A 26,387-nucleotide genomic window follows, 5' to 3' on the forward strand; every position below is an offset into this window, starting at 1 on the left:
ATGCCTTTGTTGCCTGTAGCTTGTCCAGTCCCGATGAATTAAACATAACCTGTTACGATTATTTGTGACTACTGAAACACTTGAAGCCTGATCCATGCTCGGGTTTTTAGAGAGCAGCTAGATGTGATGCAGAGAGTTCCCCTGGGATACCTGATTTGTCCTTTTCATCACACGATCTCTATGAGAAAAAGGAGACTTTATAGGAATAACTTTGTCTGCCTAGTTTCCAAACTCCTGTTGGTATTGCCAAACTGGATTTTCTTTTTTTATATATTTAGAGTAGCCAATTATTTTTCTTTTTCAATTAAGGTGTAATTTAGCGTCGCCAATCCATCTAACCAACACATCTTTGGGTTGTAGGGGTGAAACCCACACAGACATGGGGAGAATGTGCGAACGCCACATGGACAGTGACCCAGGGCTGGGATTCGAACCCGCGTCCTCGGCGCCGCAGTCCCAGTGCTAACCACTGTGCCAATGCCACCGATTTTCTTTTTTAATATATATTACATTTGGGGGAAGTCGATACCTGGTATCAGAAGTGCCATCCATCAAATTAGACGTTAGATCAAGGTTTCGTCTGCCCTATCAGATGGATGTGAAGTCATCCAATGTTTGTTTGTTTCTCTATCTGCATAAGTTCCTAACGTTTTTCCTGTTTCTGTGGGGTATAACTGCAACCTTGGGCCGTGTATTGTTGATTAGAAGAATGACTAATTCTTGTATCAGATGTCTGCTTGCTAAACTGCTTCAAAGTGACACTCTTCCCATTCTCCTGCTTGCAGGCAATTTGCAGTCTTCCACTATCTGGTATACCTCAACAATGGACGATCTAGCTGCATTCCAGCGCAAGTGGTTCGAGGTGGCTTTCCTCACCGAAGAACGGCTTCACGTTGACATTCCTGCCTTCCTGTTACCGTGGTTACCCAGTAGGCCAGCGTCCTATGCAAGTAGGCACAGTTCCTTCAGCCGCAGTTTTGGAGGACGAAGTCAAGCTGCAGCCTTACTAGGTAGATGCACACCACAGGCAGCAGGGTACGGTCTCCAAGGGAATGAGTTCATGTGGACAGCAGCCATGTGCCCACCCCCTCCCCTCCAACATTCTCCACGTCAGCTGCTCAGGCTATTTATTTGTCTGTGTTTATCTATTCTGTGTCTGTTTCACAAGGTAAAAATCCCTTGATTCATCTTCACTTACTTAATCTAGAACCCATGTGGCCTCATTCAGTTTTTAATGTTCATAGTGACCTCATACATGACGATGCTTGGAATACATAAGGTGCTTGGTTTGTTTAAAGAATGAGAAATCTGAGGAAGGAGCTGTACTTTCCGTTCAAATTATGTCTCCAGTTCTCCTCATCTTTATTACAGAAATAAAGTATTACCAACATGGATTTTATTCTACTTTTTTGCCAACTCACCAAAGCAGAGCCTTCTGGCTTCCCCTCCTTTCTCTGCTTAACAGTGCTGCTGCCAACGTCCCAGATTTCAAACAGGACAGAGGCTATTGTTTCAAACCAGGGCCGTCGGACTCTAGATGAGCCATGGTATCTTTTTTCAAAATAATAATCTTTATTGCAATGCAGTTACTGTGAAAAGCCCCTAGTCGCCACATTCCGGCGCCTGTTCGGGTACACAGAAGGAGAATTCAGAATGTCCAAAATATCTAACAACATGTCTATCGGGACTTGTAGGAAGAAACTGGAGCACCCAGAAGAAATCCACGCAGACATGGGGAGAACGTGCAGACTCTGCACAGACAGTGACCCAAGCGGGAATCGAACCTGGGACTCTGGCGCTGTGAAGCAACTGTACTTAACCGCCTTGTGCGCCAGTATAAAGCAGAGCTTTCTATCGTCTAATGGTTGCTCATCAGCGCAGAACAGGCTAAAGTTCAGATGTCCATTGACATGAAATGCAGTGCCTTCCTCCCCATACATTACCTGACTTCAGTGGCTGCGAAGGGCAGAGGTGCTTTGAACCAAGAGCAGCAGACCTTCCCTCAGGCTTTCCTTCACATTTAAAGGAACCAAGCATCTTGTATTCACCTTGTTAATGAAAAAATCAACAATACTTTTTGTTTTAAATTAATTCTAGGGATGTGGGCATCACTGCCTATTTTTGGTTACCCTGAGAAGGTGACAGTGGACCTTCTCTGCAGTCCATGTGGTAGCTTGAAGCAGCAGAGTGCTTTGCAAGGCTGCTTCAGGACGCAGTTAAGAGTCAGACACGTTGTTATGGATTTGAAGTCACATCAAAACCGAGCCCAACTCGGATGGCAAGTTTCCTTCCCTCAGGGGCGTTAGTCAACCAGTTGAGTTTTTAACCACAATCTGATAGCTCCATTGTTAAACTGATAGCAGCGTTTCATAATCTCAAACTGCCACGGTGGGATGTAAAGTCGAGTTCCTTAGCAAATGTGTTCAAAGCTCTGGGTTTGTCAGTAAGATTAATCATTGCTACTGTGCCACATATAAAACTACTGAGCCAGGTTGGTGCAGGGTCCAGGTTAGGGTTTTGGCACATGCAGCTTTAGAACATAGAACGATACAGCGCAGTACAGGCCCTTCGGCCCACGATGTTGCACTGACATGGGAAGTCAAAAACTAAAGGCCATCTAACCTACACTATGCCATTATCATCCATATGCTTATCCAATAAACTTTTAAATGCCTTCAATGTTGGCGAGTTCACTACTGTTGCAGGTAGGGCATTCCACGGCCTCACCACTCTTTGCGTAAAAAACCTACCTCTGACGTCTGTCCTATAGCTATTACCCCTCAATTTAAGGCTATGTCCCCTCGTGCTAGCCACCTCCATCCGCGGGAGAAGGCTCTCACTGTCCACCCTATCTAACCCTCTGATAATTTTGTGTGCCTCTATTAAGTCACCTCTTAACCTTCTTCTCTCTAACGAAAACAACCTCAAGTCCATCAGCCTTTCCTCATAAGATTTTCCCTCCATACCAGGCAACATCCTGGTAAATCTCCTCTGCACCCGTTCCAAAGCTTCCACGTCCTTCCTATAATGAGGCGACCAGAACTGTACGCAATACTCCAAATGCGGCCGTACCAGAGTTTTGTACAGCTGCAACATGACCTCATGGCTCCGGAACTCAATCCCGCTACCATAAAGGGCAACACACCATAGGCCTTCTTCACAACCCTATCAACCTGGGTGGCAACTTTCAGGGATCTATGTACATGGACACCGAGATCTCTCTGCTCATCCACACTGCTAAGAATTTTACCATTAGCCAAATATTCCGCATTCCTGTTATTCTTTCCAAAGTGAATCACCTCACACTTCTCTACATTAATTCCATTTGCCACCTCTCAGCCCAGCTCTGCAGCTTATCTATGTCCCTCTGTAACCTGCAACATCCTTCCACACTGTCTACAACTCCACCGACTTTAGTGTCGTCTGCAAATTTACTCGCCCAACCTTCTGTGCCCTCCTCTAGGTCATTTATAAAAATGACAAAGAGCAACGGCCCCAGAACAGATCCTTGTGGTATGCCAGTCACCTTGCTCCACCCCTATCTACACCCGAATTTCAGGATTAGAACAGAGGTCACTTTGATGGGCTGTAATGAGAACAGTGATCTTAACGATCAATCGCTTAATAGTACAGAACTTGAATATTGCTGAGAAGAGAGACATGTTGTTGAAGCTTTTCGTCTTTCACTCACCAGGACCAAAAGCAACAATGCTAAATTTGAGACTGTCACAACTATCTATAGGAGAAATTAGCCAGTCGACTCTGATTGGCCACGGCACTGCCATGGAGAAAGCAATAAGGAACTACAGGCACCCCAAGCTAAAAAATTTGATATTCTTGAATGTGTCCTGAAATTGGGGCTAATTCATGTGATTAGGATAGTGTGGAGACTTAACTCTTAAACTACCAGCTCCGAAAGGCAAACAAGCTTTTGGTTCATTGTGAGATTGGAACAAAACTAATATTGCAGTGTAAAACCGAGTAAAAATCAGGAATAATGTTAATAATAACATGTTTAATAACATTTAAATTTAACAATGAAAAGTATTTTTAAATGAAGTATTTTTTGCCCTGCCTTCCTTCCACACTCTGATCCTTCTCTTTTTGTTTTAATTTTGGTTAGAATGTTTTTCCATCCAGTTTAATCTGATAATTCTCATTAAAGTTTTGGATATGGGAGCAACTTTGAAGGAAGTGCCCTTTCATAGTCTGAGGAGAGGTTTAATCCTGTCATAGGTATGATGGATTGACTAACTGTTTTTAAAAAAAGCAGGCCATCAAAGCTGGGAGTACTGCTGCTTCCAGGCCCAGGGTTGTCTGGATAATTAAACTAATTCATGGTGCGGGAAATGTTCATTCAGGTAGATCTTTGAAAACAGAGTGAATCTTGACTGAATTGAATCAAGCCAATGGACTGGAAGTGGTGGTTTTAATTTTGCATAACCTCCGAGCTCATGACTGAAACTGCAGCAAGTTGAGCTTCCTGAGTACAGAAAAGTGTAATGAGTGGAAGATAGTTACATAACAGATCATGTATGTAAAATAGTTCGAGTGATTTACAGCACAACAGCCTCCAGTCGTGAATGACAGGGAAATTACCCAATCATCTCCGTCCTCACGGGGGCTGTATGCAGAAAGTCAAGGTGTGACTTGAAGTTGAGTGGGAATAAATAACCATCCAGAATCCTAAAATCCAGCCCTTGTACTCCACACAACGAGGCATATGGTAAGTTATTTCATTCATAATTGAGGGTGCAACTTGTTCACCTGCCTGTTGAAACAGACCTTACAGAATTGACAAATTTCTTCCACCAATTTCCAACCAGTAAGCTTTACTAACCACAAGCACCCAAGGAATGCCTATTCTGACAAAACTCTGCATTGTTTCCATGATGATGTAGCCACCAGCTGCTATAATCCATTGTAGCTGTTTGATACCCAGCCTTCAAGCTAATGTATTGTATCCATTCTCTTTTCTGGCTCCTGGTTAGTAGCTATTGTCCATTTAAGCTTTTGCTTAATCCAACCCTGTCCACATGATCTCATTGGTTCCTCTCTTGGGTGTCATTGGCCGATTCTATATGCTGAACCTGTGATGTGGAACTGCATGTACAAATAGAGCTCAGGAACAAGCTCAAACAACACACTTTGATCTAAACTCCTTATCACCCCTCCATCCCCTCAGTAACCTGTCCCTTTAGATTATCCTGCATGATCTCCTTCGTCCTTCCCTCTTCAATATGGTAAATCTGTGGGTATGGTGACTCGATAACTTAATTCTGGAAAGACTTTAAAGATCTTGGGAGATGGTGTTCCCTGACCTGGTGCTAAATCCCTTCGCCTGGGAAGTCCCCACCACTCTGAATTGAGTGTGCTAATTTTGACCGTGGTGAGGGATTGGAGAGGGAAAACCCAAACATACTCCCTGTTACTGATCACCATCCAGGGACCCATACTGGAGAGTGTGGGTATTTGGTGAGGAGAGATCAGGTTTGTTTCCACAACCAAACTTGTTGGCAACTGCGTAGAAGGGCCACATGCCAAAAGGTTCACCAAGGCCATTGCATTTGTTGAATCATTTGTCCCAACTTATTGTTGTCCAGGGAAACGGGGTAAAGAATTGAAGATGGAAAAATGCTATGATTGTTATTACGATATTAAGCATTGAATGTTTTCATTCCTGTCAGTAGTTTGATCTGTTGATATCTCATGTGTCCCTATTTAAGTTGATTTGCCTACCTCCCTTTGTATTACCACAGCCCCACGTGCCTTTTACAGGTGTGACCACATACAATGGGGGTGGGATGCTTGACTGAAGACTTGCAGCTGAGGGACTAACTCTCCTGATTTTCCTCCCTATACCTAATGTGCAGGAAAACCCAGCCCCTATCGTAATGTCTGAGTTCAGCAGACCGATGGGAGGGGAGGAGAGTGTGGGAATATGAGCACAGACTCATTTCCCACTGCTCCGTCAGTCATTGGGAAGTTGCAAAATTGTAGTAATTGTCCAGCACATTATTGCATGTTATATTTGTAAAGCTGTGGGCACATTTGTGACTAAAGGGCTGTCCCAGTCCACAGTTAAGAGGCCGGGTAATTGTCAAGATCAGGCCTCGTATCCCTGTATACTGTTTTTCTCTCTGGTAAGCTCTCAAAATGAGAGGACACTTGCCAGAGTCCATCGCATTGCAAGAACCTGCCCATGGTGTTTTTTAACTGGGGAAGGCTGGTGTTCTGCAAGGTTCTGGCTGATCAGGAGACCTGTATACGAAACAATAATGTAAAATTCTTCAAATTTCACCAGGCAGTAGAAAACATCACCCAAAATATTCCCAAGGTAAACCTCAGTAGATTGTTCAGGAGTCACCATTTGTGGGGGAAAATCTCAGCATCGGGTTACTGTTGAATTTAAAATGCATTGTTTAAGGTTTTCCCTGATAAATTAAAAATATTGATCCCTGCAGGTGGGAAGAAAGGGGTAAAGTAAAAGAGAGGTTAATATTCCAAGACACGCCTAATATGGTTTTCCCTTTCAGTAGGGATTGTATTGTTTGTAATTCTGAATTCCAACACAAAGTGGCATCTCCATGGAATTGAGCAAAGAAAATGCTGGGAAAACTTTGCAGGTGCAGCAGCATCTGTGGCGAGAGGACCAGAGTTTTTTTTTTAAATTTAGATTACCCAATTATTTTTTCCAATTAAGGGGCAATTTAGCGTGGCCAATCCACCTACTCTGCACATTTTTGGGTTGTGGGGGCGAAACCCACGCAGACACGGGGAGAACGTGCAAACTCCACACGGACAGTGACCCAGAGCCGGGATCGAACCTGGGACCTCAGCGCCGTGAGGCGGTTGTGCTAACCACTAGGCCACCGTGCTGCCCCTAGAGAGGACCAGAGTTAACATTTCCGCTTGATGATCTTTCATCATAGGAGTCCTACAATGCAAAAGGAGGTCATTCAGCCCATCGAGTCTGCACCAGCCCTCTGAAACAGCACCCGACCTGGTGTCCCCCCACCCTAACCCCAAAAACCAAACTAACCTTGTTTAAACACTGGGGCAATTTTCAGCATGGCCAATCCACCTAACCTGCACATCCTTGAACTGTGGGGTGAAACCGGAGCACCCGGAAACCAAAACAATTCCAATTTCTAGAATCTGAAATATTTTGATTTTGTATTGGCTCCACTCAGTTACTTTGCAGAATATAATCTAACTTGGGTTTATGCCGACTTTGCTTCTCAAAGCCATTTGGTAATGTAGGAAACACAATTGCTATTTACACACCGCAGGATCCCACAAGCTAGAATGTGTTTTGACCACATCTGTTTCTAGTTGGCGGTTGTGGGAGAAATTCCCTTGCTGTTCTTAGAAATTTTGCCAATGGAGAATCTTCCTGGTCCCCCTCAGACAGAAGGCAACAACATGCATTTATTTAGCACCTTTAACTTCATAAAACAAGGCACCTCGGTTGAACATCCAAGAAACCTGTTTCTTTTGATGCATTTTATACAGACATATGAATTAGGAGCGGGAGTAGAGCGTCCAGTGTCTACAGCCTGTTCCGCCATTTGATAAGATGATGACTGACCTGATTGTAACCTCCACTTTCCTGTCTTGCATCCTAAACCATAGACTCCTTTGTCAGTCTATCCAGCAGCCTTTTAAATATACTCAGTGGTCCAGCCTCCACTGCTCTCTGGTGAAGTTAATGCCACAGATGTAAATCCCGCTCAATTTGGTCAAAGTCTAGGTGCTCCAGGAGGCTGCGGTGATTTGCAGGAGAGTGGAATTAAAACATCAGAGGAAAGACGCACCTCAGCGGCCCCAGGAGCAGCAGACTTAGACCAGTCCCTATACCATGAGTTCCAGTTAAAGGCAGCAGACTAGTTAGGCCAAAGAATGGGATATAACCTGCAGTTATTAATGGGGACTTTTAATATAAAACGGTATTTGACACTGGGTGATACAGTTGCACAGTGGTTAGCAAAGATGCCTCAAAGCGACAAGGACCCGGGTTCCATTCCGACCTCTGGTGACTGTGTGGCGTTTGCACATTCTCCCCGTGGGTTTCCCCCGGGTGCCCTAGTTTCCTCCCACTGTCCAAAGATGTGCAGATTAGGTGAATTGGCCATTGTAAATTGAACCTCAGTTTCCAAAAGTTTAGGTGTGCTCTTTCAAAAGGCCAGTGGTGACTCGATGGGCCGAATGGTCTCCTTCTGCACTGCAGGAATTCTATGATCTGGTTGGCAGCACAGGCCTCATGTTTGAGAGACTGGAATACCACAAGAACACAAAAAACCATTGTAATTTTCCTAGAGTTATAGAGTTTTACAGCACGGAAAGAGGCCCTTTGACCCATCGTGTCTGCATGAGCCATCAAGCACCTACCTATTCTAATCCCATTTTCCAGCACTTGGTCCATAGTCTTGTATGCTATGGTATTTCAAGCGCTCATCTAAATACTTCTTAAATGTTGTGAAGGTTCCTTCCTCTACCATCCTTTCAGTGAGTTCCAGATTCCAACCATCCTCAGATTTTTCTCAGATCCCTGCTAAATCATTACCTTATGCCTCTTGCTTATTGACCCCTCCTCTAAGGGGAAAGGTTTATATGTGGAGGAAGAGAAAGCTGCTTTGATTGTTGTGAATGAGATTTGGTTTGAAAGGCAGCTCTATATCGATAGTTGATTTTAGAATTTGCTTCCAGCTCTTAGTAATGTGTTGAGCTTTCTTCCATTTGTAGACTGATGTTAAAACCCAGCTCAGATAGGACAGCACGGTGATGCAGTGGTTAGCACTGCTGCCTCACACGCCGACGTCCCAGGTTCGATCCCGGCTCTAGGTCACTGTCTGTGTGGAGTTTGCACATTCTCCCCATGTTTGCGTAGGTTTCACCACCACAGCCCAAAGATGTGCAGGCTAGGTGGATTGGCCATGCTAAATTGCCCTTAATTGGAAAAAATGAATTGGGTACTCAAAATTTACAAAATAAAAACCCAGCTCAGACTAATGGAATGTAGCAGCTAGTAAATGGAGGCATTACCTCATATAAAGCAACACTATATATGCCAGAAGATACTTGGTCTGTGCTGAATTAACTGATTTCAGCCCAAACTCTACAATTGACCCCTGTGTTCTTGAATAGAGGGGAAAACATTACCAATTGGCAAAGTGGGAGCCCAAGTGTCCAACTGCTGTATTGAATGAGTGCAGAATCAAATCTCCAGTTCTTATGATAAAATACATGCCATACGTGGAAGTAATGAGGAGGATTGATGAGGGTAGTGCAATGGATATTGTCAGCATGAATTTTAGTAAGAAATTTGACAAGATTCCAAATGTCAGACTGGTCAGAAAAGTGAGAGCTCATGGGATGCAAGGATAGGTGGCAACTTGGATCTAAAATTGGTTCAGCAACAGAAGCAAAAGGCAATTTCGAAGGATGTTTATGCTATTGGAAAAAAAGTTTCCAGTGGTCCAGGGCTCAGTGTTGGGCCCCTTGCGGTTTGTTGTGTATATGAATGATTTAGACTGAAATGTGGGAGGCTTGATTGGGAAATTTGCTGATGACATTAAAATTGGCCATGTAGTTGATAGTGAAGAGGATAACTGTCAACTTCAGAATGATATCAATGCTTGTTGTCAGGGTTTGAAAATTGCAGCTATAAGGAGAGATTGGATAGGCTGGTGTTATATTCCAAAGAACAGAGGAAGCTATGGGGTCACCTAATTGAGGTGCACAAAATTTGAGGGGTCTAGACAAGGCAAGGTTGTTTACCCTGGCTGAAGGGTTAATTACCAGGGGGTATAGATTTAAGGTGATTGGTAGAAGGATTAGAGGGGACATAAGGAAAATAATTTTCACCAAGAGGGTGGTGGGTGTCTGGAATTCACTGCCTAAGTTGATGGTCAAGGCTGAAACACTCAACTTATTTAAAAAGATACCTGGATCTGCACCTGAAGTGCTGTAAACCCATGTATGAAGATCAGCCTCCGTGACAGCTGTTAGAGAGGGTCCTCTGAATGCAGGCCTGATCTGTCAGGAGTCAGTGAAGCAGAGCTCCCAGTACAAAATGGCTCTTACAATTTACAGCTGGCACAACAAATTGCAGCTTTGTGTAGTTGGGGACGAGTTTACTAGAGTGATAATGATCAGTTCTATTATGTCCTTTTTTATTCCGTGTTGTACCCAGTAATTATCTGTGCAGTGCTGAGGAGACATTCTCTGGTTTGCACTTTCTTTCCTAAGCTGTTTTTCTTTCTTTGCCGTTTCTTTTTGATTGTGACCTACAGAGAATCTGATCAAGCTGGTCTCGGCCTACTGCCAGTGAGGATCCAAAAACAATTTGTTCAAAAGCAACTTATCACATGTTACGATGTTAAAGATGCTTTATAAACCTAAGTTTGGGTCAGTGATAGATACCTTCCTGGGATCAGTGGTCTTATTGTCTCTCAAACACAATCTTCCTCTGATGGGAGTTGGGACAAGAGTTACACAATCAGTAATGGAAACTGGGAGAGTCACAGTTGCACACCCTCACTGTCTGAGCTAGATATCTAGGTCCAATGCACATTAGTTTCTTGAATCCCTCTGAAGACCAGCATGTTAACACTTGATCCAGATAATATTTGATTTGCATCAGCAAGCTGCTTTGTTCTAAACTAAGGTAAGGGTGCGGGGGAAACCGGTATGATCAGAGTAACTTATTTCAAAAGCTGCAAGAACGTGCACGACCACCTGTACTCTGGTGTTTCTTGTTTGAAGTAAAATAATCGCTCTGTGTTCTCTCTGACTGCCAAGGTAGGATCATTCCATCAGTAGACCCTCTCATACAACAGTCTTTTCAAATAACCCAGACAAATAAACAAAGTGCCTTACTGTTTAGACTAGACGTTGGAAGTGTACTCCAATTAGGGATTTGATAAGTCAGACTTGAGGAAACACTTTCCCCTGGTGTTGGTGGACCCAAATAAGAGGGCAAAATCTTAAAATTCGAGCTGGTCCATTGGAAATAACAATCAAATGGTTAACCTGTACCTGAGCTTTATTTACTGGAGCTGTTTTTCTCGATTTCTTTTGGTATCCCCATGTAACAAAAATCTCATAGAGTCATAGATAAATTGATCCCAGCTTTGGCAGCCTTTTGCAGAAGGGAGTTCCAGATTTCTTCTAAGCTTTTGTGTAAGAATAAATGCTTCCTGGTTTCCCACCTAAATGGCCTTACTCTCTGGCTGGATTCTCCAGTCCACCAGCTGAGTGTTTCTTGGTGGCGCGCCGTTCGCTGGTGGTGGGATTATCTGGGGTGAATCCTCCGCTGGCGGGATTCTTTGTTCCGCCAGCAGCGCACTCCCGCTCGTGATTTCCTGGAGGCGTGGGGCGGCCACAATGGGAAACTCCATTGGCTGGCGGTGGGCACAGAGAATGTCACTGCCAGTGACGTGCGCCACCGAGAAACACGTGTCTGGGGAGGCGGCGAATTCACCCCTCGGTTTCCGCCGCTCGTCAATGGGATTTCCCATTGAAGACGCCCGGGCCACTGGGAAATCCATGGGCAGGGGAATGCTGCCAGCAGGAAAAGAGAATCCCAACGACCAGAGAATTCAGACTCAAATTTCAAGATTATGCCTCTTTGATTTCCCCACACTGCCTTTCCTGCGGTATGTAGTGAGATTTGAGTCACATTTTAATTTGTTCCTGCTGCTTCCTTTTGACCCCCTTCCTCCATAGCTGCTACAGTCCCTGAGCAGAAGACGGTGACCCTGGATGTGGATGTGAATAACCGCTCAGACCGTGTTGAATGGTGCAGTTGCTATTACCATGGGAACTACTCGATAAACACTGCATTTGAAGTCAAGTTGCACTGGATGGCTGTAACATCAGCTGTTCTCTTCGAAATGGTAGGTGAGATCAGACTATTGAGTCACATGATAGGAAGGGCTGAAAACTGCAGTCTGTCCGAAGATACAAATGTAAAAGCAGCACTTCTTAGTCAGCACCACTTGCTAACACCCAGCTGCAATCCAAATGTAAACTTTGTGGGACCCATTAAGTTAGGCAAAGAGGAAATGTGTTCTTCAGATTCATTTTTGGCTTTTATTTTGTCAGCAAGGCCGTCATACGTTGCCCATCCTGAGTTCCCCTCGAGAAGGTGTTGGTGAACAAACGGGGTTCTTGGATTTCTGAGGAGGAATCCTTCGTATGGAACAAAAATACTGTATCAGAGCTATAGTTTACCAAACATTTGTTCACCCAACCCTGAAGCATGCAGATTATATGGGCGAGAGATATAAATTAGATTGAAGTGATCCAAAGAGTTGCCGCACAATTCTACACCAATCAGTATGGGACGTGCACCAGCGTCACATCCTGATCAAGATCACTACAGAGAGGAAGGAGAAAAATAGACTGACCATGTTCTATAAAATATGGAATGGGTTGGTGGGAATTGACAGAAATAAGTACTTGGTGCTTCCCAGTAATGATAATACATGAAGCAGCCATCCCCACAAACTGCAAAGATCGTTTGATTCCAAGACAGATGTATCAACAACCTTTTTTCACAAGAACAATCTCACAGTGGGACAAGCTGCCAAAGGAAATTTTCAGAGGTGCGGTGCAGACTTGATAGGCTGCGCTGTAGGAATTCCATGTTTCTATGAAATACTGACGCAGCCCCATCTCTTGAAATGATTATAGATTATTTCCATTTCTAAGTTTTCATTTTCTGGGCTCCTATCGCAGCAGCTCATGACTGGTTTAGCTAGTGCCGCTCATATAAATGTTGGCAGAATACAGATCTTAGGCTGTGATACCAACATAACTAAAGCAGGTGAGCCACTTTCTGGAGCTGCTGCAGTGCACTTTTTTTATTCTGTGACAGGCGTGAACATTGCTGGCTCGGTCAGCATTTCTATTGCTCACCACTTACCCTTGATAAGGTAGTGAAGAGCTGCCGCCTTAAACCGCTGCAGTCCACGTGGTGTAGGTACACCCACAATTCTGTTAGGGAGGGATTTCTATGTTTTTGACCTGGAGGAAGTGAATGGTGCAGTATATTTCCAAGTCGAGTCAGTGTGTGGTTTGGCTTAACTTTTGCTTATTCTTCTAGATGCCAGAGATTGTGATTTTGGAATGTGCTGTCTAAAGGAGCCTTGCTGCAGTGCATCTTGTCAATGGTACACACTGCTGCCGCTGTGCATCCAGTGGTGGGGGGAGTGGGTGTTTAAGGTGGTGAACGGGACGCTGATCAATGGACTGATTTCTCTTGGATGGTTTGGGAGCACAGTCAGATTTATTCTTGGTTTGCAGCCAACAGTGAGAGACCCACATGTAAAGAGCCATTGCCAAGAGCATAGGCGTTGGTACAGGAGAAGGTATAATAACAAACCAGTCCTACGCTCTCTGGTGTGAGAGGATGTGTGATTTGTTAGAGAAAATACTGATATATTCTGAGGTGGCAGAAAGAAAACTTGCAGTCCAGAAGGTACTTTTGGTGCCTAATACTAATAAACTATAAAATGAGAAATGTTTACCAGTAATTTTCATCTGTGACATCATTGACCCTTCAATGGGAGGATGAAAAAGATTTTTGATGTAAAATAAGAACTATTTTTGAAATCTGAGTACTTTCTGCCATTATCAACCAAGAATTCTTACGCATGAGGAAAAATACCACGAGACAGCATAGTTTTAGCACTGTTTGTCTCACAGCACCAGGGACCCAGGTTAGATTCCGGCCTTGGGTGACTGTGTGGCATTTTCACTTTCTCCTCGTGTCTGCATGGGTTTCCTCTGGGTGCCCCGGTTTCCTCTCTCAGTCCAAAGATGTGCAGGTTAGGAGGAGTTATGAGGATAGGGTGGCGGATCGGGTCTAGGTCGAGTGCTCTTTCAGAGGGTCGGTGCAGACTCGATGGGCCGAATGACCTCCTGCAATCTAAGGATGAAAGGAAATGAAAATTGCTTATTGTCACGAGTAGGCTTCAATGAAGTTACTGTGAAAAGCCCCTAGTCGCCACATTCCGGCGCCTGTTCGGGGAGGCTGGTACGGGAATTGAACTGTGCTGCTGGCCTGCCTTGGTCTGCTTTAAAAGCCAGCGATTTAGCCCAGTGTGCTAAACCAGCCCCTATTTTATTTTCATGGGTGAACCTAATTTTTCAATATCCTTCAACCCATACCCTGTACAGACTTGGGCTCTTCTCACTCTTGCCCCCACTCGCATGCTTTCCACTGTTGCGCTCTCACTCTCTCCTTCCCTCCTTTCCATCTATCGCCATGTCATCCATTTTCCCCTATTTTCTTCTCCCTATTTTCATATTCTATTTCTCTCCATTTCCAGAAGCCTCCCCCAACATACTTCTGTTTCCTTTTCCTTGACATCAGTGCCACTTATTAAAATTTCAATTTTCATCACATTAAAATGTGAACACATCCGAAACTCTAAATGAGCTTAGTCAGCGCAGCCAACTGAGGGAGATCAGATGTGTTTGAACATACATGAAGGTAACAAGTTAATGGCTGCTACTTTCAAAATGGCCCCTTATTGTTGTATGATGATATAATTATGTCAGTTTGCTTCAGTTGACTCTGGTTGCATTTTACCTGCATTAGCCTCCAATGCAGATCTCTTTCCTTCATTTTTGTTCCTATTCTGACAATGTTTCACTGAATTTAAACTCCCAAACCCAGTCTCAGTGTCAGCAGTCCACTTTACTTGCTGGGGAGGGGGTTGCAGAAGCGAGTGCATCTTCCACTGGTTGCTGACAGCGGCTCGAGGTGACTGGGCACCAGCTTGCGAGGAATGAGATATGTGCGATAAAAGCCAGCCTTGTCCATGATATCCAGCTCCTGAGATTGAATTCTCAGGTTTTGCTGCAGGACTAGAGGTGGCATTTCATTCTGGATGCTTGTCATTTGGTAGCCAGTCTTCGTCTTGCCACAAAAACAGAAAATACTGGACAACATCAGCAGCTCTGACAGTATCTGTGGAGAGAAAAGGGAGCTAACATTTCGAGTCTAGATTACTTCCTTTTTCAAACTTCTCACCCAATATCCATCCCCTCTCCTCACTATTCACACCTCCCAGGTTCATCTCAGTTTTTGAATCAGTGCATGTTTATCTGTATTTTTCTCTCATTCTTCCTGAGCTGCAAACACACCCTCCCGTCACAATCTTCCTCCTCTGTGCATCCAGAACAACTCAATACCCTCTCGGTAAGGAAAGAAGAGCAAGTTTATGTCACTCCTTCGATCACCTCTGATGGCCCACAGTGTTCAACAGCGAATACAGCGTTTTTCTGAAGTGTTGTCAATCTGGATTCCTCCCTTAACATTGCTGTTGAGGCTGGGGTTCAGTTGAAGAATTCAAAACTGAGATTTGTTTTTTTGCGTCTGGGTTTGAAGGGATATGGAGCTGGAGCTGGTCAGGCACAAATCAGCCGTGATCTGATTGATTGACAGTGCAAACTCGGGGCTGAGTGCAATTGTGCTGCCATTGCCTTCCTTTCTGTAGCTCACTGCTTTGGGTTTTCACCCAAGTAAAGCAAGTAACGACATCCTGGAACATGTTTCAAAAATAAATACTAAAATCTCAATTCACTACGAGATGGGAATTATAAACCCTGAAAACAGTGGGAAGCAAACATGTAAAAATAAATAACCCAGCCCCCACCCCTTTCCATTCTGACAGAGATGGGATGGCAATGGGATGTGAGGAACGGATGCAACAGATAAGTGCTGCACCACTTGTGGGCTAGGAGGAGCAGGAGTGTTTCTCCCACCTCCATGCAAGTCTGTTGTATTCCCGCAGTGATGCAGCACCAACCTCTCCTGAGGGACTACTAAGCATCTTTCTCAAACATCTCCCCTTCCCCTGGATTAATATCGGGGCTAAAATTTCACTTCTGCATGTAGCTGGTATTCAGGATGGCTGTACGTAGCCATCCTGAATATGGAAACTTATATTGATTCCTGTGACAGTTGTCACTGATGCATTGAAGGTTTCTGCATTGTTCTATTGATGATTTTGTATTTTTAAAATATCCGATGTTATTATTTGCTTTTAATATTTCTCAGAGGATATTTGTTCACGGGGCATGCCAGGAAGTTTTTTTTATCAGCCCTCCTTCTCCTGACAGCGCGGCAGGAAGTGCTCTTATAACAGCAAATCCTGCCATGTTGTGAATGGCCAGCCTCGCTGTTGGCCATTTTCCAAAACGATTCTGGTAACTGTGGGCACAGATGCGTGCTGGGAATTGTTGAACAGCAGGGGGGAGGTTGAGCAGTGGGGGAGAGATATCCTCTCCCACAGTAGGCAAGGACAATCCTGGCTTGTGCCCAGCTGGTGCCAATTGGAGCAACGATCAAGAGTGCAAAAAAACCTTTGGCAAAAGCAGGCAGCAGAGGTAGGAATCTGCCTGGCCCTCTGATGACTAGCTGCAAGAATGTTTATGCCTGGATTTCATGTCGAATTAAAATTGGGCTCCGTTGCTGTACCTGCTTTGGTTAAACAGTAGGTTGATTAACCATTCATTTAATTTATCCCTCTAGGTGCAAGGCTGGCACAGGAAGGCCACTTCTTGCGGGTTTCTCTTGGTACCTGTCCTGGAAGGTCCATTTGCTCTACCCAGCTACCTGTATGGAGATCCACTGCGAACTCAGCTTTTCATCCCCCTTAATATTAGCAGCTTGGTGAAGGAAGGTGCTGAGCATCTCTTTGATGGTAAGTGTCTCTCTGCCCTGCCTTGGGAAGAATCATGAGTGAACTCATCCGTACAATGAACCGTCAGTGGGATTCAATGAAACATGATGCTGAGCGGGTGGAACTGTCTGTTCACTTGAACCTAGTTATACAGTAATTGGAGTGGCTTTGGACTGTGCTGCTCACTGGGTCCATGTGGACTGACTGGTGGCAAATTGATAGATAAATAAGAGTGTCATCCACATTAAAGAGGACTTGGACCTCTTTGGTAGCTACACTGGTGCTTGGGCATGAAATAAACCTGTGTGAGAGAACTGATGGAAGTAATCACTTATTTAAGATTTTCAAATTTCTAGTGTTGCTGTTTCTACCATTTCAATGTTTGAGGGGAGGGGAAGATCAGTTTTTCATTATTTATTAATTTACGGATGTGGGCTTTGCTGCTTAAGCCAGCATTTATTGCCCTCCCTAATTGCCCTTGAGAAGGTGGTGATGTGCTGTCTTCTTATTAGGTGCATGATTAATAAGGGGATCAGGGGTTATGGGAAGAAGGCAGGAGAATGGGATGAGAAAATATCAGCCATGATTGAATGGTGGAGCACACTCGATGGGCCGAGTGGCCTAATTTTGCTCCTATGTCATAAGGTCTTCTTGAACTGCTCAGTCCCTGAAGTGTAAGTGTACCCACATTGCTGTTAGGGAGGGAGTTCTAGGATTTTTATCCAGTGACAGTGGTGATATATTTCCAAGTCAGGATGGTGAGTGGCTTGGAGGGGAACTTGCAGGTGGTGGTGTTCCCATATATCTACTGCTCTTATCCTTCTAGATGATAGAGGTCGCAGGTTTGGAAGGTGCTGTTGAAGTATTTGCACTGTTATTTATTGGAGGTCATGATGTGGAGATGCCAGCGCTGGACTGGGGTGAGCACAGTAAGAAGTCTTACAACACCAGGTTAAAGTCCAACATGTTTGTTTCAGACACTAGCTTTCGGAGCACTGTTCCTTCCTCAGGTGAATGAAGAGGTCTGTTCCAGAAACATATATAGACAAATTCAAAGATGCCAGACAATGCTTAGAATGCGAGCATTTGCAGGTAATTAAATCTTTACAGATCCAAAGATAGGGGTAACCCCAGGTTAAAGAGGTGTGAATTGTCTCAAGCCAGGACAGTTGGTAGGATTTCGCAAGCCCAGGCCAGATGGTGGGGGATGAATGTAATGCGACATGAATCAGTATGACATGGAGGTCAACAGAACTATAGAACCATGAAAGGGTTACGGTGCAGGAAGAGGCCATTCAGGTCATCATGTCTATGCCGCACAAAAATAAACCAACTGCACATTTTAATCCCATTTTCTAGCACCTGGTCTGTAGCTTTGCATGTTGCAGCACTTCAGATGCAGATCCAAGTACCTTTTAAATAGGTGAACGTTTCAGCCTCAGCCCTGAACTGAAGCAGTGAATTTAAGATGCTCTCCATCCTCTGGGTAAAAAAGGTTTCCCTCATGACCCCTCTAATCTTATTACCAATCACCTTACATCTATATCCCCTGGTCATTGACCCCTCTGTGAGAGTAAATAAACTTTTCCTGCCTATGCATCTCATGACTTTGTACACCTCAATTAGGTCCCTCCTTAGACTTCTCTTTCTCTGCTCTAAGGAAAACAAACCTAGCCTTTCCAATCTCTCCTCATAACTGCAATTTTCAACCCTGGCAACATTCTTGTAAATCTCCTCTGCACTCTCTCCAGAGCAATTCTGTCCTTCATGTAATGTAGTGACCTTGTCTGTGCACAAAACTCCAGATATGGCCTAATGAGCATTTTATACAGTCCCAGCATCACATCTAAAATAAAAGCATAATACTACGCATGCTGGAAATCTGAAATAAAAACAGAAAATGCTGGATAAACTCAGCAGGTCTGGCAGCATCTGTGAAGAGAGAAACGAGTTAACCTTTCGAGTCTTGTGTGACTCTTCAGAGCCCTGAAGAAGAGTCATATGGAATCAAAATGTTGGGCACGATCTACCAGTTGTGTTGCGCCTGAATTGGGGGGGGGGGGGGGGGTGACGCGGTCGGTAGATGTGTCCCCCGAGCTTCCCGACACCACAATAAGCAGGACCCAGTCTTGCACAGCTAAGTGGGTTTAAGAACCCACTTATCTATGCTGACGCGCAGATCTAACCAGCTCCCCCATCTATCGGCCTCCCCAGGGTGACCCCAGCCGGTCACCGATTAGTACTGGTCCACGCACCTGGGGGTCTCCCAGGTCATTGGAGGCCCTCTGACTCTCCCCCTGGCACTGGGCACCTTGGCATCGCCAGGCTGGCTCCCCAGTGATGAAAATAATTCCAAGTGTGGACTACCCCAGAGAGGAACTCCCCAGGGCCCAAAAAAGTGATTAAGTATGGTTAGAAAGCGGTGGGGAAATCGACGCCAGTGCTGGGAAGAAACTCCCAGCCAAATCCGCCTGAAATGACACTTCAAATCTTTTCCAGTAGATCCCGCCCGTTAAGTCTGCTTCTCTCCCACCACTGATGCTGCCAGACCTGTTACGTTTATCTGGCATTTTTTGTTTTTATTTCATCATTACATCCTTGCTTTTGTATTCAATATCTCTCCCAATAAAGGAAAACATTCCATGTACTTTTTAAAAAAGTATTTTAATTAGATTTTTAAGGTTTTACTAATATCGCAACAGAAAAAATAAAACCGCCATCAATGCAAAACTGCACAGCACGGAATAAGAATTATTGCAAACACAGGAACAGACAAGGCAGAATTAACTTAGAACAGTGTCCCCAACATGTTACAAAAATATAAGACCTGTCTGCACCAATGCAGGAAACAAGATAGAGATACATCATACCAAGCACTACAAACAAAGAAAATCCACAAGAACTCCAGCACTAAGTACATTTGTACCCCACAAGGCAACCCCCATCCAGGCCCAGGACAGAACTGAGCTTATGAAGAGAGGACCGGGAGCAGCAAGTCCAAGTTATTCTCAGATTCAGGGTCTCTCAAAGTAGACTAAGAAGGAGGAAAGACCGAAGCTACCAGAACCGATCCTCCGGATTCCAAGTCCCGAACTCATCACAACACTCGTGACATGTCCACCAACCAAAAGGCCACTCAACCGCCAAACCAACAATACATTTTCAAGAGGAATAACAGGATAACTACGAGGTCCAGAACTTGAGTAAAGGTATCCTTCAGACACGGCCAAACAGAGAGCTCAATCCCAGGGTGAAGGGAGCAGTCAGGATGGTCCCCCAAAAGTGGTGCCTTGGGAGGGAGGGCCGACCCACCTACCCCCAGCACCATGAAACCCATCCCACTACGCAGGGAAAAAGCCAGTACCACCGTAAAACGAGCACTCAAAGTGGACCCATTCCTAAGCAGCCAGAACATGGACACCACAGAAGACTCGCCAAAAGAACACGAACCACCAGAGCTAATTACTCGGATGACTGGAAATGGGCATCCAACCCAGACCCCCAACTTCCTGAGCAACCGCCTGAAGCATGCCAACAAGGAGAGCCAGAGATCGCGTTGAATGGCGGAGTCGGCTTGAGGGGCTGAATTGCCTTCTCCTCCTAATTATTATGTTCTACACTACACATCAGCCATCTGACAATCCCCCACCAGACCCAACTACTTCCCTCACTCTCCCACCCACATACCCAGTCATTCACTTGCCCACCCACCCATTCATTCATTCATTCTTTCGTTTACCCAACTCATTAAACCTCTTGAGATCTTTAAATACCTAATTTTGTTTTTAGAGTACCCAATTTTTTCCCAATTAAGGGGCAAGTTAGAGTGACCAATTCACCTAATCTGCATTTCTTTGGGTTGTGGGGATGAAACCCACGCAGTCACGGGGAGAACATGCAAATTCCACACAGACAGTAACCCGGGACCGGGATCGAATATGTTGTAAATCATACTGACGTACAAATTCCATCCATTCATAGCAGTCAAAACAAGGACTATTATCCCTCATGACCACATCCGGAATGCCGTGTCACGCAAAGATTTATTTGACATTTTTAATAACACATCTTGCCGTTGAATTCGACAATGAGCTATCTCCGGGTAGTTTGAGAAATAATCTATGATCAGAAGGTACTCCTTCCAATTGAAATGGAAAAGGTCCATGCCAACTATCATGGGAGTGTCCTTTAAGAAATTCTTTTGTCTTATCACCTGGCTTCAGTGATGTCATTGTGTGGGTGGAGCTGTGTTGTGGCTCTGTGAGTTTTACTTTCACTTTGAGTTTGGACTGGTTTTGAACTGCACAGGTTGACAGAAATATCTCTCTATCTTCATTTTAGAAGCTGTTTCCAGACTGCTTGGTAACTTAAAAGAGGTAATTGCTTTCTGGAAGGAATTCAAACCTGCTGTTTTGAAAAGGGGAACAGAGTATCCATAACACCAGTCTTATAACAGTAAGAATGTCGTGTGCTGGGCCACACCTTTGAAAAGGAGTTTCTGGCTTTGCTTGGATTTGTTATTGAATCATAGAACATAGAACAGTACAGCACAGAACAGGCCCTTCGGCCCTCAATGTTGTGCCGAGCCATGATCACCCTACTCAAACCCACGTATCCACCCTATACCCTGGAGCTGTGAAGCATTTATGCTAACCACCATGCTACCCTGCTGCCCCTAAAGAGGAGAATCGAAACAGTTAAGGGGGCATTCATTAAGGGTTATACATAGATTACTGTAGCTGTGTGGGGTCTTTATGTTTAGCTGATAATAATTATTTCTGTGTGTTTATACAAATGTTAACTAAATTCGTAGAATAAAGCTTGTTTTTTGATTAAAAGTGCCTAAGAACTCTGTTGAATAACACCTGAAATGTAGGCTGTTCTGCTCATTGTAGCCAAATTCATAGATCATAGAATAGATAAATTCAATAAACAGTTGTAGGTTTTTTATAATAATTTTTATTAAAGTTTTCAACAACAAATTTTTATCACAACAGAGAAAAACAGTAACCCCTCCCCTCCGATACAAAAACAATAAATTAACAAGAAAAATAAATAAGCGTAAAACCATGCGAACAAACCCCCATAACAAACCCGTAGCCCCCCCCGGCTACCTTCCCCCGATTCCCGTCCATTTTCCCCTGATTCTTGGCCACCCGACTATTCTTCCTCTTGTTCGTTGGCCACAAACAGGTCCCGGAACAATTGCATGAATGGCTCCCGCGTTCTGTGGAAGCCGTCGTCTGACCCTCGGATGGCGAATTTGATTTTCTCCATTTGGAGAGATTCCGAGAGGTCAGACAGCCAGTCTGCAGCTTTGGGTGGTGCTGCTGACCGCCAGCCAAACAGGATTCTACGGCGCGCGATCAGGGAGGCAAAGGCAAGGGCGTCCGCCCTCCTCCCCAGGAATAGATCTGGCTGGTCTGAAACCCCGAAGACCGCCACTATCGGGCATGGCTCCACCCTCACCCCCACCACTTTGGACATAGCCTCGAAGAAGGCTGTCCAGTACTCCACAAGTCTGGGGCAAGACCAGAACATGTGGGCGTGGTTGGCCGGGCCTCTTTGGCACCGTTCACATCTGTCCTCCACCTCCGGGACGAACCTGCTCATACGGTTTCTTGTTAAGTGGGCTCTATGTACCACTTTTAGTTGCGTCAGGCTGAGCCTTGCGCACGTGGAGGTGGAGTTGACCCTATGCAGTGCTTCACTCCAGAGTCCCCACCCTATCTCAATCTTCAGGTCATCCTCTCATTTCTTTCTTGTTGCGTCCAGTACGGTGTCGTCCCTTTCTACCAGTCGGTCATACATGTCGCTACAGTTCCCTTTCTCTAGGATACTTGTGTCCAGTAGGTCTTCCAGTAGTGTCTGTCGTGGCGGTTGTGGGTACGTCCTTGTCTCCTTTCGTAAGAAGTTTTTGAGCTGCAGGTACCGTAGCTCGTTCCCCCCCGGCTAGCCAAAATTTCTCTGTCAGTTCGTCCAGTGTCGCGATCCTGTCGTCCGTGTATAGATCCCTGACTGTCAGTGTCCCCCCCCGTCCTGCCTCCACCTTTTGAAGGTGGCGTCAGTCAGTGCTGGTGTGAACCTATGGTTGTTGCAGATGGGAGCCTTGTCTGACATTTTGGTCAGGCCAAATTGCTGCCGCAGTTGGTTCCAGGATTGGAGGGTGGCTGTCACCACTGGGCTGCTGGAGTGTTTTTTGGGTGGGGATGGGAGTGCTGCCGTGGCGAGGGCCCGGAGGGAGGTCCCCATGCAGGAGCCCCCCCCCCCCATTACGAACGCCATGATAAGTTTGTCCAGCGCTTTGAAAAAGGCCTTGGGGATGTAGATCGGAATGGATCTAAACAGGAAGAGGAACCTGGGCAGTACGTTCATTTTGATCGTCTGGACTCTCCCCGCGATGATTTGTTTTTATGATGGCGACCAGTGGCCTGTGGTCAGTCTCCACAATGAAGGCTGGAAGCCCACAGACATAATCATGGAACTTTGTTAGCCCATTAATGAGCCCAAGACACGCTTTTTCAATTTATGCACACCATTGTTCAGTGTTGTACATTGCCCTGGATGCATATGCCACTGGCAGCCTTCCAGATTCTGCTGGAGCAGGACCATCCCTAAGCCATCCTGTGATGCATCGGGTGAGATGTTTGTGTTCTTGTTGGGTCAAAAACGTGAGAACTCGCCGTAGTGAGCAGAACCTGCCGTGCCTGCCACTCTTGTTCGTGCTTGCTGGACCACTGGAATGCTGCAGCCTTCTTTATGGTCTCCCTCACATGTGCTGCCAAGTTGGGGATGAACTTGCCCACAAATTCTATCATGCCTAGCATTCTTAAAATGCCTTTTTTATCCGTAGGGCACGGCATCTACAGAATCGCCCTTATCTTGTCCTGATCGGGCTGAACCCCTTGTGCGGACAGTTTGTTTCCCAGGAAGGTGATACTATGCACCCCGACTTGACATTTCGCCCTGTTTAATTTCAGACTGTTTTTTCTGATACTCTTTCGGACCCTTAGCAGGCGCTTATCGTGTTCTAACCAAGTCGACCCCCAGATAATAAATGTCATCCCCATATACACGGACTCCGGGATTCCTTCAACTATATGCTCCAAGGCATAATACAATATCTCTGAAGCCGAGATGATGCCAAATGCTCCAAGGCATAATACAATATCTCTGAAGCCGAGATGATGCCAAATGACATTCGTAAGAAACAATGCCTCACAGAGGGTGTGCTGAATGTGCACATTTTGGTGCTTTCTTTATCTAGCTTCAATTGCCAGAAGCTTTGTGACGTGTCCAATTTGCTGAAACAGGTTGCACCTGCCATTTCACATGTTATCTCCTCCCTTTTTGGTATAGGGTAGTGTTCCCTTTTAATATTGAGATTCAAATCCTTCGGATCCATGCAGATTCTTAGGACCCCATTACGCTTCTTTACACAGACCATGAAATTATCCCAGTTGGTAGGGGCTTCAATATGTTTAATGACACCCAAGGCAGTCATTCTCTCTAACTCTGCCTTTATCCCTTAATGGCGCTGGCACACGTCACGGTGCATGAATCACAGGCTTTGCATCTTCCTTCAATTGAATCTTTTGCGTGTATGGTAACGTACCAAAGCCTTGAAAAGTTTCTGGGAAATCATTCAGTATGAAGTCTCCTGATGGAAGAGAGCCTATTGCAGCATTGTCTGCACTATAGAATCGTCGGACGAGCTGCAGCTCCTCACAGGCCTCAACTCCAATTAAAGACTTGTGGTCCGCTGGCACCACAGAAAATTTCAACTTGTACTTTTTGGCTTTGACATCGACATCAAGCTCACATGCTCCTAATGACAAGATTTTGTACCATTATAATCCCTTAATAATACTGTTCTGAGAACAAATTTTGGCTGAATTTGCAGCTTTTTTACATCAGACAGGTTGATGAGGTTGGCCCTCACATCAGTGTCAAGCTTGACTGTTATCACGGAGCCATTTATCTTTAATGGCACCGTCTGTTTATCTTTACAATTATCTGCCTTCAATTCGTGATTGCAGATTGATACAAATACATTTCTGTTTTATATAACTTGAGACTCCTTGGATCGGATCAGCAGCTCAAAATAGCCTCCCGCACTGGGAGCACGTCTCTTATTCAGCTGTGTCACCACACTAATGGCGTCTGCCGCCTCTACTGCCTTTGCGCCAAAACTACGGAGATTCAAAGTCTCGAGCTGCATTGCAGCAAGCTCACTAACGGAACATATTTGAATGGCACTTTCAAGTTACAGATCTGTTTCGCACAGTATCCGCTAGCGCACTTTATTATTGAGATTCCAGAAATTATCTGGCCTCATACCTTAGATGACTAGAATGTGCTGGAGCTGCACGTCTGCGCTTTCAATTGCAAGTCAGTGAGGAAGCTATCAAATGTGTCTCCCATGTTCTGGGTGCATGTACGGAATATATAGCGCTCAAAAGTTTTGTTTTTTATAGGAGAGCAATGCTGATCTAATTGTTTAAGGGCTTTTTTGAAGCTTTTGCTATCAGCCTCGTTTGGAAATGCAAAAGTATTGAAGATCTCAATCGCTTGGGACCTGCTAGAGTGAGCAGCAACGCAATATGCCTCTCATTGGGCTGTGCCTACAGACCAAGGGCTGCAACATAAAGTTTAAACTGCTGCTTAAACACCCTTCAATTTTCATCTACATTGCCAGTAAACCGAAGCTGTTGAGGTGCCATGATACTTTCCAATCTAGGCTTCGAAGTTTTAGTGCGTGTTAAGCACAAGACGGCAGTAGTTTGCAAGGTTAGTCGCAAAGATCTGTTTCCTTTCTGCCTGTAGAGTTATCTTCAGTGGTTCGGATTTTGTCTTTGGACAGAATCTTCAAGTTAACTCATCAAACCTGGTACCATGTCATGTTCTGTAGACTGGCAGAAGTGGTTGATGAATTACAGAACATGTAGCTTAAAATAATTTATTGCAGAATTTATTGAAATTAATTGCATGATAAGATAACTAGGATTTAAAAAAATATTTTAATTTAGAGTACCCAATTCAGTTTTTTTTCCAATTAAGGGGCAATTTAGCGTGTCCAATACACCTACCTTGCACATCTTTGTGTTGTGGGGGTGAAACACGGGGAGAATGTGCAAACTCCACATGGACAGTGACCCAGAGCCGGGATCAAACCTGCGACCTCGGCGCTGCGAGACTGCAGTGCTAACCACTGCACCACCGTGCTGCCCCATAACTAGGATAAATTAAATGATTAATGACAAACACTAAACAACTATTGTGGGACTACTGCAAAGGAGTCTATCTCATCACAGGTGCATCCTCTCCATCACCTGACTTTCCATTGCGTGCTGGAATTATCCTGGCGAGCTTCCATTTCTACTTCATTCGGGATCGGAAAATACGGTGGCACAGTGTTTAGTACAGCTGTCTCACAGCGCCCAAGATCCGGGTCCAATTCAGATCTTGGGTGACTGTCTGTGTGCAGTTTGCACGTTCTCCCCATGTCTGCATGGGTTTCCTTTAGGTACTCTGGTTTCTTCCCACAGTCTTAAGGATGTACAGGTGAGGTGGATTGGCTGAGCCAAATTGCCTTTCTAAGTGGCCAAAGGTTAGGTGAGGTTCCGGGGCTAGGCCGGGGAATTGGGCCTAGATAGGGTCTTCTTTCAGAGGGTCGGTGCAGACTCA

At 44.9% G+C, this 26,387-nt stretch overlaps 1 protein-coding gene across 3 annotated transcripts in view; it reads left to right on the forward strand.

Annotated features, from left to right (window-relative positions):
- The window catches only part of depdc5 (DEP domain containing 5, GATOR1 subcomplex subunit), a 253,508-nt gene that overhangs the window by 204,573 nt on the left and 22,548 nt on the right, over positions 1–26,387 (forward strand). For all 3 annotated transcript variants that reach the window (XM_038793299.1, XM_038793316.1, XM_038793307.1), the window contains 3 exons: positions 786–1,010; positions 11,731–11,900; positions 16,550–16,721. In XM_038793299.1, coding sequence (XP_038649227.1) covers positions 786–1,010; positions 11,731–11,900; positions 16,550–16,721 — 567 coding nt within the window. The remainder of the gene's footprint in view (positions 1–785; positions 1,011–11,730; positions 11,901–16,549; positions 16,722–26,387) is intronic.

Source organism: Scyliorhinus canicula, chromosome 1 (genome assembly GCF_902713615.1).
Source record: "Scyliorhinus canicula chromosome 1, sScyCan1.1, whole genome shotgun sequence".
Taxonomy (NCBI): domain Eukaryota; kingdom Metazoa; phylum Chordata; class Chondrichthyes; order Carcharhiniformes; family Scyliorhinidae; genus Scyliorhinus; species Scyliorhinus canicula.